Source organism: Gossypium hirsutum, chromosome D09 (assembly GCF_007990345.1).
Source record: "Gossypium hirsutum isolate 1008001.06 chromosome D09, Gossypium_hirsutum_v2.1, whole genome shotgun sequence".
Taxonomy (NCBI): Eukaryota; Viridiplantae; Streptophyta; class Magnoliopsida; order Malvales; family Malvaceae; genus Gossypium; species Gossypium hirsutum.
Window position 1 is genome coordinate 52903311 of NC_053445.1, and position 18896 is coordinate 52922206.

Sequence of the window (18896 nt, forward strand, 5' to 3'; positions counted from 1 at the left end):
TTTTGCCCCTTTTTACTAAAAACATGAGCAAATTAGTCCCTGTATGTTAATTCAAAACGCAAACAGATCCTTTCTGTTAAAAAATTAATCCGTTTGTATTGTTAAAAACTGGCATAGCTGACAAAATAACCAAACAGTAATGCATGACGTGCCACATACACATCATGCTGATATACAAAGATAAATTTTTAACAGCATAAATAGATGAAAATTTTAACAGAAGGGTCAATTTGCTATTCGATCAAACGTACAAGAACTAATTTGCCAATTTTTTTAGCAAAGGGTGCAAAATGCAATCTGATTACTAGTACAATGGCCTCCATATACTTCTACCAAAATCACGGATAGAAAAAATAAGCTATATATAATCATGTAAAGTGGAAGAGTCTGCTAAAAAGCCAATTCAGTTCAACAACATTAACCAATGAATGCGACTGCAGAACATTTTTTTACAAACATATATTCTTAATGGTACATACTTTTTTTTCAGGTTGCAATAAGGGAAAATAAATGAAAAATAAAATGTAAATGTTAAGACAGCCAAATCCGCAGAAGAAAACAAAGTTTGTGGTTTCACCTTCATTGTCAAGCCATATACTTCTTTTCACTTGTCTTGCTTCGGAACGGTGATAACAATGAAAATGTACGAGAAGCTGCATGGTTATTATATGTAAAGTACTTCAGATACTCCACCTTAGTGGTGTAAAATACTGTCATATTTGTGAACGTTGGGGAAGAGTACAAATAAAAGGGCAATGAGAGCAGCAAATGCTTACACTTTTGTGGAGTATTATCGGCTGTCGGGGTTTCATCCTGAGAGATTAGGTTCTTCAACGATTGAACTGATAAGAACCATAAAATTAGTCAGCTTTGGCACCAAATACAATCACAATGTTATTGAAAGCTACAACAAAAACAATAGACAATACTCGCATAAAACTTGCCGGTGTTCCACCTAATATATATTTTGATGATGGCATACCATTTTTAAGAGCTTCATAGTGAAACCAAAATATCTTTCATGCACGTACCAAGACATTTATCTTGTTTAAGAAATGAGGTAAAGTTAATTCAGGGTGCCAATACACCTTTTAAAGAAGAATTAGCAACAAGTAGAGCATCCGATCCTGAGATAGTCCGACTTTTCCTTTTGCTGTTAAAAGATAGTCATGATATTTTGTATCTCACTATCCATCGAAGTGCACAAGGGAAGGAACACAAAGCAATTACCTTCACTAGATGAGGCACCGTTTGCAACCAACTCATCAGCCTCATTGTTTGAGTCAATACTATGTTCGCTTCTAGCTGAGCTATGATTCCTTTTTCCAAACTTCAACAACCGTCGAAACCCTTTCGATGACTCCTTTACTTGAGATTTATCCAACACTTCAGGAATCTTTTCCAGTTTCAAGTTCTTCGTGTCAGCTACAAGAGCTCTAACATTCTGCGAGTCTGTTGTTGCAACCTGCATGCTTGTCGGAGGTGCTTTGTCATACTCTGAAATTTCAGTACATGGATCTTCCAAAGAAGACACCCGAGCTAAAGGGGCTTGATACTGTTTTTCAGTAACACTTGTGCTCGTAAATTTTGACAATTCCTTGTCGGTGTTACTTACATTTCCCTTTTGAATCTGCAGATATGTACAACAGCATATTAAGAACAAGAATGACATTTACAGGCACCTGAAAGATGTATATAAATAAAAAAATGTTCCCCTGTCAAGGTCTTATAAACCATACCTCATAAGCTTGCGGTTTTGGTTGTATCTGATGTTCTTTATCAACTGCATCAAGATTCGATGAAGAAACAGGTGCACGAATGGCAGCATAATCTGACACCATCTCAGTTTCCCTCCCGATTTTAAAGATGCCATTGTTCTCCTTCTGTTCTAGTGTCGTTGCTTCTGATGAATTTACCGTGGGAATGGATTCAAGCATCACAACGGTTTTCTCAATTACTGTACCGTCGTCCCCATCAATATTAAGTGAACCTTTGTCCGTGTTCCTACTTGGTTCAGCAACATCAATGGTCGAAGAAGTACTTCCACTGACCTTCTGAGTCATTCCATTTCCTCCCGATTTGTTGTCCGTAACATTGGGATCTTTAGTTGTTTTAATTTTGAGCTCGGGCAGAGAAGCAATCTTACTTTTATCATGGTTCATAATTGCTGATATTTTTTTGCTTTCAGGAACTCCAGATACTTTTGTTTTCGACTTTGGTTCAGAGTGCCGTGACTTCACTGAAGAAACAAGTGGACTGCTACTTGTTTTTGGCTCTGATAACCTCCTAATCCTTGCCATAGATGCCTTTGTATCAGGAGTTACACCGCCAATGTCTTTCTTTGGTTCCAGCAATGATGAAACTGAGTGGCTTAATCTATTTCCACGGGACGGAGTTCCACCATTCAATTTACTCGGTTTGGAGGCTTTATGAGAATAAACTGATCCCACAGAAGCAGGCTTGATGGATCTTTGTAGCGGCGATGATGGTCCAGGCTCACCATCAGTAAACTTTGATCCCTTATGAGTACTTGGAGAAAGTTTTGATGGCAATTGTTTCTTGCTTTGTGAAGCCACGGATGACTGAGCTGGAACGGAACTGCCTCTTGCAGCAATTCTCTTTTGTCTCTCCATCTTCAATGCTTCGAGTCGCCTAATCTCCTCCTCTTCCTGAAAAAATGTTGAAATTTAGTTAACTAATAACGAAAAAAGAATTCATTTGATAAACCACATGAACTAGCTGACAGCAAGAGCAGCATACCTTCTCCTTCTTTAGTTTCTGAAGATCAGCTTTATAGGTTCTTAGCCTCTCAGCTCGGACTTTTGCTTCATCCAAAGGACTCGGTTTTGAAGGCTTTCCTTTCCGTATTGGCCCTATAGTCTTCTTTTTATCTGAAGGATCGGAAGTAAGCTTTGATTTTCGGTCCTTTTCTGACTTTTTAGACCCTTGCATGACATCTTTATTTTTCTTGGTACCACTTTCAGCATGAACTTGCATTTCATAATCCAAAGCAGGATCGTAACCAATTGACCCCATTTCTGTTCCACGCTCAGGTATCAAACTCAAATCATCCAGTTCATAATTGACCTGGCTTCCAGCCCTGTTAGGTATATTTTCTGCTTTCTGAAGTGACAACGAGAAATCGGAATCCATATTGATAGCACTTCGGTCATCAGTTCCAGCTTGGGTAGCTGAAGTTGACCTCAATGAAACTATGTAGGAATCATCATTTATATTATTTGAAGGTCTTCTTTCTGAACTGTTGGGTGAATGTTCAAACCGATTAAAAGTCTGTGGATCAGATGGAGAATTCGTAAAATCTGACGGATTCTGTTGTCTATCTACAATGAAGTCATCATTTATATTCCTTCGATAACCCCTCCTGCCATCCATTTCACCATCAATGAAGAACCTTCCATCATCAGCAGAGTGACCACCTCTTCTAATAATCAATGACTGATCATTTGATGCTATAGGCATGCGAGAGCCACTTGCACTAATTTCATGCATGTCGGTTGTATTCCCTTCTTCGAATTGACCCATTTCTCGTCCTCCAGAAACTAAAGGATATTCACCTTCATTCACCCTATTCGGTCTTCTCTTTCCTTTAAATTCCTTGTCTGTCAAAAACATGCCTTGATCAGTTCTACGTTCTTCGTCTTCAGCATCTCTAAGTAAATAATTTTGAAATGCTTGCCAGTGTCCACCATCTGTCTCCTTCCCATGAACTGTTTCTTCCCTATCATATTCATCAACAGATTTGGTTCGACTTCCTTTCCTCTTTGAGGATCTCTGAGAGTTCTTATGCTCAATATCTCCATCTTCCATATCCACTTCAGATTCAGAATGTGACTGCGACTCACTACCTGAAGAATTTTCCCTTTTTGAAGTGATATAATTGATGTTCCTGATGACCACCATTCCTGACTGCTTTTTCCCTGACCTGCTACTCTTCTTTCTTGGTTTTGGACTTAATGAAGTTTCATTGTCCAACTCCTCGTTTTCTTGAGATTTTGCTCTCTCCATTTCCCAAGTATCTGATCCACTATGGCTATCTCTGCTCTCCATTGAATGTCGCTTTTGTATTCGCTTACCAGCATTGAGTCTCGGATCCTCCGCTGATGGATAAGGTTGCTGAAAGAATGGGCTACCACCCGGATAATTCGGGTAGTAAGGCATTCCTTGCATAGGATATCCTTGAAAAGGTGGCATACCACCTGGTGGAGAATGGATAGGCCAAGGAGGAAACATGGGGTGCGGATACTGAGCTTGGTAATACTCTTGATGGCTCAGGGTCTGCTGATCCATTGGAACCTTCCCATCTAGCCATATCAGAATTTTATTTATTTCAGTTCATCATTTATGTGAAAGTAGCAAGCATGAATAAAATACTTGTCAAGCATACAAATGAGGTGCTAAAAGCAAATGGATGAAAACCATAAACCAAGATTCCTAGGATCAAGACCAAACAAATGCAGGCACAGGTATGTTCAATTTTCTTTTAAAAGATTTTTCATTCATTTAGAAGTTCATATCCCCATACCCTTGTCTGGATATGCATAATAAACGAGTGCAAAGATGGGTAATTCAACAAAAAAGGCGGAGTCAGAACAACATAGTTTAAAGCTCGTACCTGTACTTGATTCAACACCAGACTTTCCATTGTTTTCTGAAAACACAATGCCAGATGCACCCATAGCAGCGAAATCAGATTGGCTGGACATCGCTTCAGCCGCTTCAATCTCAAGCCACTGGCCAGTTTCATGCTTCTTTTTCCATAATTCAGTAAATTTTATACAAGCATCCCTGCAAGAAAAGACATTAATCAAGAGACCGTTCACAGGTGCATAAATTATTCTTCCACCATGTATCACCTATAAGATTATATGGCCACATAGGACTAAATTGCCTGTTTGAAAATTCCACGTACCTCAAACGAGAGGCTCCAAAAGTTTCAGCAAATGACATCAAAGGTGCCATATTGTCAATGTCAAAACCAGCAGCTACAGCACGTGCGAAGGCCATACTTTGCTCTTTCTGCAGCACTGTCTTCCTTGTCTCCAGGACTTTCAAAAGTTGAGCTCTAGTGAGAAGTCAAAACAATAAGTTATGTATTGGCCGTAAGATTATTCTAACAATTTAAACACATAAAAGGTGATGACAATTCAACATTATGTTCTCCGTCATTGTCATGAAACAGTATGCCACTCCTCTCTTTCTTTTAGAGTATGCCACTCCTCTCTTCCTTTTAGCCTTTTTCTACTTTTAATAAGGAATCTAATATGCAAAACATAAAGTTATGCAAAACATCAATGTAATGATCGAAGAATCTAATATGCCTCAATTCCAAATCCTCTCCTGAAAATCCGCAATGTTTTTTGTCCTTTTTAAATTCCCTTGTGTCTGCCAAGAAAAATCATCTCTATTAAGGGTGTAACCGAGTCAAACTTACTCCCAACCTACTTGGGCTAGACCAGAGTCCCCAAAATACTCAGACTTGACTCATTCACTGTTTTGTTGAGTTTGAGCATAACTAGCTGAATGGTCGAGTGACCAAGTTCAAGTACGTACACCTTATACGATTGAAAGGTAAAGCAAACCCACGAACATGAAAAGGGTAAGTTATATGTTTTGCTTGTCAGATGAGTGTGAGTATCAAAACACCTCCCTGCGATATTTTACATGCTGACCTGTAATAGTATTTACCATTATAAGGTTACTGCACTTGCGACATCCCTGATTCACTCACTCGCTAAAAGTGAAGGTAGACGGACAGAAAAATACATCAAAATATGAAATACTGAAAGTAACCACTAAAAATTATCGATAATATTCAACTCGATATCCTCAATTAAAAAATGCCCATTCAGACACAGTACAACATACTTAGAATTTCCCTCCACAGAAGATGCATTCGCTTCAGGTGGTAGTGGACCAGGCTGCAAGGGGGAAAATGATTTAATCAAATTCATGAGAAGACTTAATACATGCTAAGTATTATTTAGCGCATACTAACCGAGTAAAGGACGATGGCTTTCTCATCACTGGAATCAGATGTAGCCCTGCTGCCTGTCGAAAGCCATCGAGTATAATACAAGAACAATTAAAAAATTAAAAATGAAAGAGAAAGTTTTCTGAACTAGTGTTGAAAGACTTGAACAGGCATGATACTTCACTAAGAACCTTAATTAGTAACACCAGAACTTTTTAGTCCATAAATACATCCATAATTATATTAACAATGGCACTAATCCAATCAGAGTGAGAACCATAGGCAAGAAGTTACTAACAGTACCTTCTAAGCTTTCCAAAGGTTTTACTTGATTTTCTTCTACCTGTCAAAAGAAAAAAAAACAACAAACATACATAATCTCTATGGTATATATGAAAAATAAAGCCCCTAAAAGTATTACTTACGGCACTCGATCCTATATTGTTATTGCTTTGAATTGCAATAGCCTCTTCAATCTGCAAAATTTCAGATTCGACAGAATACACTCGTTCCAAGATCTCTGGAGTACTCACAAATCGAACAAACCTGCAAATGCCAAAAATAAAAATTACTATCTCATTTAAATTTCAAGCTTGGTAGATACAGACTCGGCTACAACACTATCACAGCACAAAAACAGTGATCCAATGGCAATATATACATATATATAACCTTTCCACAGTTCCTTTAGAGAACCAAGTTGCATCAATGGTGGGGTCTGGTTGAAGGATAATTGAGTAACCCCCCTTGGCCATCTGCTCTTGAGCAGTCTTTAAATGGGCAAGGAATGGATTAAGCAAACCTGAAGCCATTTTTTGAGTCTTCCCATTTGCAGATATAACCAAATCACACCTGGTAAAAGTAAAGCAAAGCATAATAAATTATATCAACAAAGGTTACAAACAAACGATACCCAATTCAACAAAATCATATATAAAAACAAACTCTAATGCTAGCATTTCAAACCTGACAAAACATGCCTCTACATTCTACAACATATATATATATAAGAAAAAAATGTTCAACCAATTACTTTTAAGCAAGCTAAGTAATAGAAACAAATCAAAGAAGATTGTAACCTGGTTCGAGTTGGTGTGAGTTGGAACACCACTGAGTCAAGTCGAGTTGAAGACTTCATTGTTACCCCCTAAAAGGACAGATCTTTTAATGGTGAAATGGCTGTTATGGAATTGAAAAAAAAGCAGCAATTTTTCATGAAAAATACAAAAAAGGAACAAATTTTGACATTTGGGTTCTAAAGATAGCTCACTCTAGTAACCCCCCCCCAAAAAAAAAAGAGAAGAAAGTTTGCAGAGAAAAAAAAACCCAATGAAAAGGAAAGTTCTGAGATAAAGAAAGGGTTTTAGAGAGAGAAAGTGAAACCCAAACAAAAAAAGGTGTTCTTTTAGGGAGAGAAATAAAGGATCCAAAGACTGTTATTGTTGGAGACTAATAGGGGATGGTTGGGAAGTGAAAAACAGAGGAAATTTGCTTGAGGTAAATAAAAGAAACGTTGAGGGGTAGAACGGGAAACTCAAGTAAAGTTAACGACGAATATTGGAAATGCCGAAGTATAAAGGATAAATATAGTATTGGTTGATGATATGTTTTGCTTTGGAATTTACAAAAGTATCCTTTTTTTCTTCTTGCCAATAGCGACGTTATAATTATAAACAATCTTTTTATATTTAATATATTAATTTATTTTATATTATATAATGATGGGATTTTGACCAGTATTTGAACAATAATACAAAATGAAAGTAGAATTGGTCTTTTTACATGTTGGTAATAAACGTTTTTAAATAATTTTTATAATATTTTTAAACTTATTTAAAAGTAAACCATATAATAAGCGATTTTATACCATTTCTAAATAATTTATGAACCCAAAAATATGTAATTAAATTTTAAAAGAAATTACACGTTTAAGTATGATAAAAAAATACTATTTTAAAATTATTAAAACATTAACTATATAATTGAATTAATAAGTAACTTTTTGGGTCATAATGAAAGGAAAGGAATCTTATCTTTAATTTTATTTTCATTAGGGATTAATGATGATTTTTTTTAAATGTGATGTAAAAGTATATGGGCAAGAAAAGATGGATTTAGAAAATTATGAGTTTCTTTTCTATTTTTAGGAATACTTCTTTTTTTCTTTTTTGTGTCCATTTATTTTTTATAAATAATTGTAAATGTTGGTATTTATAAAATTTTATACAATTTAAATGGTCAAATTTCATCATTAGTCTTTATACTATGTATAAATTATAAATTTAGTTTATATTCTCCGATTTAATCATTTTTAATCTTAATATTTTTTAAACTTTATTTTTTATTCAAACAATAATTGATGATCTTATTAATTAGGATGATGTGATTTTTGTTATTATTACGTGAAAAATAATAAGTTGATGTGGCAATAATAGGTATCATTTGAGTTTTGATTGAATTTTAGATATTTGAAAAAAACTAAAAAAGATTAAATTAGAGTATAATGGTTGAGTCCACGATTTACACATAAGATTAAGATTATAAGCCTTTTAGATTTGATCAATTTGAATAAATTTTATTTGGGTTTTAAAGTATTAGGTAATTTTGATTCAGTTATTATTTAGTTCGAGTTATATTAAATTTTAAATTATTTTGAGTTCGTATTATTTCAATTTAAAACTCAATTTTTTTTAAATTAAATTACTTTTCATCAAAATTTTGAAAATTTCAAAATTCAAATCCTTTAAAATTGCTTATTCAACTGATTTAGAATTCAATTTTATTGTCAATTTCGAGTTTATCTTTGAATTGCTGCGGCGAAACACTAGAAAATGACGAACCATGACCCAATCATCATCTTAATTTCCAAGTTCCAAAACGACTTCGTTTCCGGGCACACCAGCTTTAGTTGATCTTCATATATATAGGGTTAATTGCATCAAACACCCCTAAACATATTGAAAAAGTGGAAATGGTTCGCCAAAAATGGGTTGAGACATGTGATTTAGCTATGAAGATATTAGAAGAGTAGCCATTTAAGGGGGTATTATTATGATTGCATTAAATTCAATAATTAATTAAAAAGGCTGATACTGGGACCCTTCTAAACAAGCATTAGTTAATCAATTACTTAACATTTTTGTCTATGGAGTATCCAATGGCTATGAGGCTGGCCACTGGGTGATTAAAAGTGTTAGTTAGGGTAAACTAGTAATTACCATAAGTTTATTTCATCATTTAATTATTAAAAGTTATAAAATGGTTATCAATTATTTGATTTTTCTTGTCACATGTCCACAAATGATTAACCAAAAGATGACGTGATAGCTTTTAAAATTGACATAATAACAACTTTAACCTTCAATATATTGTGTCAATTTAATATTGATTCTTAAAAATTTAGCTCTCAACATTTGCACATTGTGTAAGTTGGTATATTTTGCAGTTTTACTTTTATTTGTAACCTTTTCACCTAAAAAACTAAAAAAGAAAAAGAAACAGCTAGTTTTGACAATAAAAACAAAAACAAAACAAAGTAGAAACACCAAAAAGCCTAAAATAAATCAACACTTGATGTAAACAAAAAAATAAAATACACAATGTGTAAATGTTGATGATTAATTCTTTTAGAATCAATATGAAATTGACACGGTGTATAAATATTGAGGGTTAAAGCTGTTATTATGTTAATTTTAAAAATCGCTAAGTTATCTTCTTATCAATAATTTAACCGTCGAAGATCAAAAAGATAAAAATAAATTTTTTACTAATGAGTTTTTGAAAGTGTTATGTGTTTATTTAATATGTTGATTTTTTTAGGGATTGCAAGTACAAGTTACTTATAAACACATTTTCAATAAATTATAAATTATGATAAAATAATATAAGGTATAAGCAAAGTAATAATTGGAATAATTTGAACTAAAACCTAGACATGACAACAACACATAATGTGACTCAAAACCCACACATGATAATTTTGTATTACGAGATTCGAATTTAGATACATAAAGGCCAAAACCTTATTATTTGGCAACAATGCTAATACCTAATTAGCTAACATATTGGGAAAGTAAAGTGAATGTACTTAAGAGGTCCCTCTATTATAAGGACCTGATCAAATTAGTTTATTTACTATTAAATAAATCATTTTCATTGTTGTACTACTAAAAAATTAAATAAAACCAAGTTAGAACAAATTTATCATTTATTATTTAAAAAATATCATTTAACGTTTAACATAATTATTTTTCTTGAAGTTCTTATGGTGTTGTAAATGAATTATTTTGTGTAGAATTAAACTATAATTGAAACAAAAGTCACGATATTTTTATATAATAAATATTAACTTTATTACCATCAGGCTTATGTAATTATTAAATTATTTAATAATAAACGGAGTAATTTAATTTAATTTTCATAATATATAGACCTCCCAAACATTTTAACCAAACAATAGTCGATGTCTTCCAAAAAAAAAAAAAAAAAGTCGACAAGTTGTAGGCCATGTCATGATATCATAATCAAAGTAATTAGGTTGCATTTAGGTGAAATATTATAATATATATATAATATAATAATTGTTAAATTTTTTATTTAATAATATTAAATCAATGCTTAAAAATGCTCGTCGGCAGAAAACCCAATCTTAATTGACAATCAGACTCTTTTTTTTCCCCTTTAGAAAAAGAGATTTGCACATTGGGATCTTTTATGCTTTTTTTTCGGCCACTAATCTTTTATGTTTCAAAATATTAAATTTTACGTAGCAATCATTCACTTGTGATATAAAAAGAGTGTAAAGGGTAAACTACCTCAAAGCCATTAAAATATTGTAAGTTTATATTTTGATTATTCAATTTTAAAATGTTACGAATAAGTAACTAAACTATTAAAGAAATTTCATTTAAGTCATTAGAATATTAAAATCGATAGTGTATGGTATTCTCTATTCGCATTACCTGCACCAATGAAATAACTTTCTTCTTCAATTTTCAATATTGATTGTCAGGTCGATTTAGATCTAATGTATGTTCTACGATGGATATTGATCCATTGTATCGTTCATCAAATCTTCGCTTAGAACTTGCTAGCTAGACTTAAAATATATATATAATAGCCCAATGACTTGAAAATGAAAACTTTAAAACAATCCAATGATCATTTTGTAATTTTTTAAAATTAAGTGACAAATGCATAAATTTATTAATAGTTTAGTGACCTTAAATATAATTTACCCAAGTGTAAATAGGCTTCACCTTTGTCAACCTATGGGTTACTAAAATTTGCTTAGTCTTTGTCTTCAAGCAAGCAACCAATGTTCTAAAGGACCATATTGATATTTTGAATATTTAAAAAATAAATAATTGTGTCCAAGTTGTCTCCTCTTAACAGTGGATGGAGCGGTTGATTGACAAATGGAGAATATTTCATATTGATATATTTCCTTGTTTTATTCAATTATGTTCTCTCTTTTTTTAAAACAAACATGTTTTTATTTGTTCTTGTTAGGAATTTTCTAATTATAAAATAAAATAAACAGTGAATATAATTTTATAATTTATAAGAGGAGTCATTTTTGTAATTTCAGAATTTAGTTAGTGAACTTAATAAAATATTTAACATAATTTTATTAATATAATTATAAATTATAGGCCTCGAAGTCTGAATTATTGAACACATATTAAAGAGTGAATTACATAAACGGATTAAGTTTTAAATTCTTAAATATTGCTTTTTTAAAGAGTATTTATATGAATTAATTGAATTAAATACTTGTTTTAATTTTAAACTATATATAATGCCTACAATATTTTTTAGAAAATTTAGAATCTAAAATAAAAGGAAAATAATTATCATATTGAAATTCAAATATCTGATTTATTATTTAATTTTAAATCATATGAATTAAAATAAGATTCTATAGCTTATAAAATATATCATGAAAACAAGACAACCTAAATCACCAAACCCAACATGACCAATTTATTTTATTCTTTAATGAATAATATTCTTTTACAATAAAAAATATCATTTCCTTGAAATTATCTATAAGCAGGTTGTGAAATCTTAACTTGTATTGAGTTGAGTAGTAAAAAATTCAGTTTCAAATAATCAGTCTTGTAGTACAAATTATTATTTCAGTTTTTATTTTATATATATATATTTATAATTAAATTTTTAGTATTGTATGTGTTTTAGTGTGTTACTTTGTTTTATATATTAATTCCGGTATATTTTAATGTATTATTTCGAGTTTATAATATTTTTATTTTCATATAGATTTATAATGTAATTATTAATTTTTTAATAAATTATATATTAATATATAAATATATCACAATTATATTAATATAATTATATGTAAATATATATTTTAAAATTATTAATTAGATTCAATAATTTAATTTAATAATTATATTTTAGGAATTGGTGTTAATCGAAGTGGATTGAAATACATTAAATCAGTTGAAATACACTAAAATTTGATTGAGATAAAACTTAAATTATCTGCTAATTTAATGTAAAAAATAAGTATAGAAATGAAAGAAATAAAAGGCCACCTTTCTCAATCAAACACCAAGATTAAAAAAAATCAAATGAGTAATTTTTGTTAAAAAATTCACTTAAGAAATATTAGAAGAAAAAAAAAATCCACCTAATTCATCATCCAGCTCCAACTTTTTCTTCTGCAAATCATCCGTTTTCCCTTTTTTTTGGGGGGGTTTACTTCAAGGAAAAAATTCCCGAGAAAATTAAATCCTTGTCCTTAACTCAGATCCGTAGATCATTATCCCAACTTCTTGCCGATAAAACTGTTTGTTTTAGATTCTTTTCCATATTCCCCTTTTTCCGGGGCAAATCAAAATATACCTTTTTTTTTCTTTAATACTACCTAAGTTTTATCTCCTCTACTTTTTTTTTCTCCCCACCTAGAAAATGCAGCTTAATGACCCCAAAACGCTTGTTTTGGTTCACTGATTAATGGATTTTCGTGAAATTTTCAATCAAGTTGTTTTTCCCCTTGGGGTTCCCCTTTAGTCACTTAAAAGGGATAACAGGGTGTTTTTTTTTTGGAATTTTTGGGGTCTAACAAGCATTCAATAATCTGGGTTTTGATCTTTGGAGTTAATAGGTAAGAATTTTTGATGGATCTGAGAGTTGGTTTGAAGAGAAACATCTTGTAGTCAATTTCAATATTAATAAAGTGGAATAAGAAGGGAGGGTTTCTTTTATATCGTGATAAAGTTACAATAAAAGATTAGAGATCATGGAGCATATTATCGGTGGCAAATTCAAGCTTGGTCGAAAGATCGGGAGTGGATCGTTTGGTGAACTGTATTTAGGTATTATGATTAATGAAAATTTATTTATTCTTTTTTATCCTCTTTAAAGCTGCTTCAATTAAATTTTTTTTGATGTACTTGTTTTGCAGGCGTTAATGTACAAAGTGGAGAAGAAGTGGCTGTTAAGCTAGTAATCTTCATTATTATTATTATTATTAATTTGGTGTTTTACTGTTTTTCCCCACAAATTTAATTAGGGATGGGGAAAGGGTTTTCCTTTTTTTGTGTGTTTTCTTTTCTATAGTGTATTGGTGGTTGATCACTATATATATATATATTAAAATACATGGTTGATTTAGTTGACAATTGTTGCACTTGTATCTGATGTTATTCTTTGATGCATTTCTTTATGGTTCATTTGGATACCTAGTGTTTCATGTCATTGATCTGCTTTTTGGGTGGTGTAGTAACTAGTTTATTAGCTGATTTATATGGATATGCTACTATGGAGATGCTAGATTTAATGTTGTAGAGCTATGTCGTGAATGTTTAAGCCCAAAGCAGTTATTTTATGCCTATTAAGCTCGAAGAAAATCAACCAGTGATGTTTGTTCTTCTTTCAAGTAGTTCACCTAGTCAGAGTGGAGATATCTGCAATTAACTCAAGATTGCTCTGGAGATAGTACATGACAAGCTATTAAGGCATTGTTGGAGAGTTTATATATATGTTTACTTGTATAATGATATAAAGGAGTTAGGGACCATGGGGCATTGTATTTTAGCTGAAAGATTTCCATTATTTGCCAAAGTGCTTTAAATAATTTGGGTAGAAGTTTAATTGATAGGTTGTGGTTACAGTTCTATTCTTTGTTTGCCACTTGATACTTCAATTGAAATGTCACCGTATTGCCAATGTTCGAAGTTTTGTATCTGTTTCTGATATGTACACCTTGTGTTTTGCAGGAATCTGTCAAGACTAAGCATCCACAGCTTCACTATGAGTCAAAGCTGTATATGCTTCTACAAGGGGGAAGTAAGTTTAGTTTCTCTCTCAATCTATTTATTACTGTCAGTTGTAGTTAGGGAGTAGTTTTCTTACTTTCTTTTATGCGTGCAGCGGGTATTCCACATTTAAAATGGTTTGGAGTTGAGGGTGAGTACAATGTTATGGTTATTGATCTTCTTGGACCAAGCTTAGAAGACTTGTTCAACTATTGCAATCGGAAGTTCTCTTTAAAAACTGTTTTGATGCTTGCAGATCAGTTAGTAAGTATGCCATCTATTTCGGAAACTTTTATTCTAGTTAGTTGGCTGCCTTACTAATAATTGCTCTTTCCTGTTGCTTCAGATAAATAGAGTTGAGTACATGCACTCTCGTGGTTTTCTTCACCGTGACATAAAGCCTGATAACTTTTTGATGGGTTTAGGGCGCAAAGCAAACCAGGCATGTTCTTCTGTTTAATCCCTGCAGCTTACAGATTTTTGGTTAGATAGTTTTGAATAGGTTTTCACGGGAACTTCTTTTTCCCTTAACTGAAATTCAGCTTGACACTTCAGCATCGTTCGAGTCAATATACCACAGGGTCTCCAAGTTTGTGTTGTTTAATTCCGTTGTTTCTTATTTTTCACTGTAGGTGTATATAATTGATTACGGCCTTGCGAAAAAATATAGGGATCTTCAAACACACAAGCACATACCATACAGGTAATAGTCCATAATGTTTTCATCAGTTATGTTCGTCAATCATTGGCTAACTTAAGGCATCTATTTTTGGGATTTCCATACTTAGGGGGTAAAAGTACCATTGTATTAGGAGTTGGATTGCATTTTGCCCTCTCTACTCAAAAAATTGGCAAATTAGTCCCTATACGTTAGATCAAAGAGCAAACTGGTCTTTCTGTTAAAAACTCCATCCATTTTTACTACTAAAAGTTGGTCCCTCTATGTCAGCATAAGGTACACTTGGCATGTCATGTGTAACTATTTGGTTATTCTGTTAGCCATGTCAGCTTTAACAGTTGAAATGGATGAAAATTTTAATAGAAAGGACTAATTTGCTCTTTGATCTAACGTATAAGGACTAATTTGCCAAAACTTTTAGTAAATGGGGGAAAATGCAATCTGACTCCTAGTACAAGGGTCTTCATGGTACTTTTACCTACTTAGGAAGCCTCAAAAATTTTGATTTCATATTATTAACTATTCAGGAAAGCTTAATACTTATTCCGGTTTTAACTTTATTTGTCAATTCTTCCAATAAGTATATCTCATATGTTTAATACATATTTCTCTAGTGAATTCACTATTTAACTCAGCGACCTCATCTTGTGCTATTTTTTTCTTGTAGGGAAAACAAGAATCTTACAGGAACAGCTCGATATGCAAGTGTTAACACTCACCTCGGAGTTGGTGAGCAAACTTAGTGCATCAAAACTTCATTTTTGTTTTACTTTCAGCGAACACCCTTTGTTATTTGTTTCATTTTTGGCTTTCTATTTGATCTGACTATGCTGTATATAACTTGCAGAGCAGAGCAGGAGAGATGATCTGGAATCTCTTGGTTATGTGCTTATGTACTTCCTAAGAGGAAGGTTGGTTGAACGCATTACTGGGTCGCTTACTTCAGTAACATTGTTATAAGTCACATTTATTAACTTTGTTTCTTGTTCCTCGTCTCAGCCTTCCATGGCAGGGCCTGAAAGCCGGCACCAAAAAGCAGAAGTATGACAAAATTAGTGAAAAGAAGATGCTTACTCCCATAGAGGTACCATTACTTGCTGTTAATACGGGAAATATTGCTTATTCTCCATATTCGATAAATTTAAGATTGAATGTATGTCTGACTAGTAATATGTCATCTTCAGGTCCTCTGCAAATCGTATCCATCTGAGTTTACATCTTACTTTCATTATTGTCGATCGCTACGGTTTGAAGACAAACCAGATTACTCATACCTGAAAAGGCTGTTCCGGGACCTTTTTATTCGTGAAGGTTAACTCGCTATTTAAAGTCCCATTGTTCATATATCTGTCACTTTTCTAATATTTGAAAATTTAACCAATCTTTCCATTAGTTCTTCATCACAAATTTGGGTGAGATCTTTTATCACAAAATCTGTTTGATTGAACTCCCGAATTAATAACCGGTGCAGGATATCAGTTTGACTATGTATTTGATTGGACTATACTGAGATATCCACAGGTTGGCTCTAGCACAAGAGCACGGGTCAGTGATCTTTAATTCGATGACCTTGATTTTCATGGAAATACTGATTTTGGTTCTTCATTAAGGATTCTGATACGTGTTTCTTGTCATTCCTCAACAGGCAAGCCCAAAGCCAGGTTTAAGTCCCCCCGGAGTATCTGCTGAAAGAACAGAAAGGCCATCTGGTCGGTTTCTTTTCACAACCTGGTTTGAGAATATATTCCAACAATTTAACTGGTTATAAATTTTTTGACATAAAATATCATATTTAAGACACCTGAATTCCCCATGTTGCTACTCCGATTCCCTTAAATTAGTGAACTTATAGTCTTTAGCACATATCCTTATTTTTTGCAGTTGGCCAAGAGATTCGAGAAAGGTTTTCTGGTGCGGTTGAGGCATTTGCAAGACGGAATGTCTCTGGCCATGGTTTGCATGGTGATCAGTCTAGACACAGATCTTCAGATGACGTGCCATCATCCAAGGATGCGGTGAGCTATCTCGGTTCTGCGTTTCTTTATTTTTTATTTTATTCTTACGTTTAATTTATTGTTTTCCTTTGAATTTCGCTTCCTCAGAAATTCAAGTTTAAATGCCTTAGCTGTTCACTACCAAAGTTAATGAATTTTCTGTTGAAACTTTTCTCTCCTTCAGCAACCTGATTCTGAAAGGACACGCTCCTCTTCGAGAAATGATAGTGCTTCAAAGCGGCCTGTTGTTGTATCAGGCAACAGCCAACCTGGCTCCTCTGGTGAGCCAAGTGAGAATCGTTCTAGCAGATTATTCTCAAGCAGTGGTCGCATGTCAACGACTCAGAGAGTTCAACCCGGCTTTGAATCTAAATCATCATCTTTCACTCGTACTGCAGTCACAAGAGCTGGCCGTGATGACACCCTCCGAAGCTTTGATCTTTTGACGATCGGGAGTGGGAAAAGGAAATAAACCACACATGCATCTGGTAAGAAGAATTTCCCTCTATCCTATTCTCTGATGGAGATATTGACACTATAGTGGTATTTACAAACCGTTTACTCCGTATGTCATCGTCCATTATTGGGTTCCATCCACAACAATCCCCAGAAAAAAATGAACTTTCCAATCCCGTCCTCTCGTACCATCGTCAAGTGTTCTTGCTTTGCTATTATGATGCATCTAAAAGAAAGAGATAAACTGATCCCATTTTAGGGTGAAATTGTTCATATATTTCCAACAGTTTAGCTGTAATAAACACTTGATGTTTCTTTGTTTCTTTCAATCAGATACCAAAAAAGCAAAAAACACTGCCTAAAGATTTTCTGGTTATGACATATGATGACTCTTAATATACCTTCAAATCTTGTGTTACTATTATCTGTAAGATGAATGTTGTTTCTCATTTTAGTATTGCTTGGTACAATGTTGTAGTGGTCATACCATTATGTTACTCCGATTTTTCAATTTTTTAAATACTAGATATTTATATCTAATTCATATAGGGATAATAAAACTTGAATTGTCGGATGAACTTTGATCCAAGTTTGTTTTTTCTTGAATGGTGGAGGCAAGTCATGTTCTTTTTGGGGGTGAATATAGTGATTATATTATTTGCTTGTCTCCCTATTGTTTTTGGAACTAATCTTAATCGGTTGTTATCTGGATCAAGAGGTTGAATTTATTATTTTTTATTTAAAAATATTTTTATGAAATTTTAATCAGATCCGCCTTGTCCTAATAGTCCCAAAATCCTATATTTAATTTTTAAATAGATAAAAGTATAATAATATAAAATTTAAAATGAAATTTTCTTAATTTTTTTTATTTATATGAAAAATGCACCATTGAAAATAAATTAGTAAACAGCCATGGTGCGATGTTATGTAAAAAAAAAACCTTCAAATGCAATTATAAAATGTAATAAATCAATTATAAGAATATTTAATTAATATAATTATTTTATCTACTATTGATAAAGTAAGAAAATCAATTTTTAATATTTTATTACATCTTAAAAAAATATGATCTGAGGTACAAGATGATAATTGTATTCCATAAATACAATCTAATTATATATTTTTTAAGTTTGAAAGAATATTCATGAATATGCGCACGTGCAAGATTATGACATGAAAACAAGGTTAAGATGCAATAAATCCGGCATTTAATTTTTATATTTTTAACTTTTAAGAATTTAGTTTTTTTTTTAATTTTTTATATTTTAAAATTTAGGTTTAAACATCAATTGAGTATTTTTTAACAATTGAATTTAAATTTTGAAAGATATAAAGTGGATGGACTAAAATTTTAAAATAAAAATAAAAATATTAAATTCTAAATTTCTGAAAATTACGGACACCTATGTCATATTTTCAGAAAGCAAATCTAATTTTGTGCTCAATGCTTATACTTCTAAATTTTAATTATTATTTTTAATTTC

At 32.4% G+C, this 18896-nt stretch overlaps 2 protein-coding genes across 2 annotated transcripts; one reads left to right on the forward strand and one right to left on the reverse strand.

Moving 5' to 3' along the window:
• Nucleotides 1–345: 345 nt before the first annotated feature.
• On the reverse strand, nt 346–7452 carry LOC107929104 (COP1-interacting protein 7). The gene is made up of 13 exons (XM_016860435.2): nt 7072–7452; nt 6665–6844; nt 6418–6538; nt 6296–6335; nt 6017–6069; nt 5887–5939; nt 4931–5083; nt 4634–4806; nt 2761–4322; nt 1740–2669; nt 1231–1630; nt 777–842; nt 346–653 (listed from the first exon to the last, which is right to left on the reverse strand). Exons 1-13 carry the CDS (start codon nt 7128–7130, stop codon nt 586–588), a joined length of 3858 nt encoding a protein of 1285 aa, XP_016715924.2. The 5' UTR covers nt 7131–7452; the 3' UTR covers nt 346–585.
• Nucleotides 7453–12578: 5126 nt separating this feature from the next.
• Nucleotides 12579–17790, forward strand: LOC121221041 (casein kinase 1-like protein 10). Its single transcript, XM_041101384.1, has 14 exons — nt 12579–13338; nt 13428–13468; nt 14242–14311; nt 14396–14544; nt 14627–14722; nt 14913–14983; nt 15627–15688; nt 15807–15870; nt 15959–16043; nt 16144–16270; nt 16431–16504; nt 16605–16668; nt 16841–16974; nt 17138–17790. The coding sequence occupies exons 1-14, from the start codon at nt 13263–13265 to the stop codon at nt 17423–17425; spliced, it is 1401 nt and encodes a 466-aa protein (XP_040957318.1). The 5' UTR covers nt 12579–13262; the 3' UTR covers nt 17426–17790.
• Nucleotides 17791–18896: the final 1106 nt, after the last annotated feature.

Coding starts and splice junctions, on each gene's coding strand:
- LOC121221041 (XM_041101384.1), top strand. CDS start 13,263: ATGGAGCATATTATCGGTGGCAAATTCAAGCTTGGTCGAAAGATCGGG. Junction 13,339..13,427: donor GTTTGGTGAACTGTATTTAG/GTATTATGATTA, acceptor CTTGTTTTGCAG/GCGTTAATGTACAAAGTGGA. Junction 15,689..15,806: donor TAACACTCACCTCGGAGTTG/GTGAGCAAACTT, acceptor TATAACTTGCAG/AGCAGAGCAGGAGAGATGAT.
- LOC107929104 (XM_016860435.2), bottom strand. CDS start 7,130: ATGAAGTCTTCAACTCGACTTGACTCAGTGGTGTTCCAACTCACACCA. Junction 6,845..7,071: donor CTCACACCAACTCGAACCAG/GTTACAATCTTC, acceptor TACTTTTACCAG/GTGTGATTTGGTTATATCTG. Junction 2,670..2,760: donor AGAAACTAAAGAAGGAGAAG/GTATGCTGCTCT, acceptor ACATTTTTTCAG/GAAGAGGAGGAGATTAGGCG.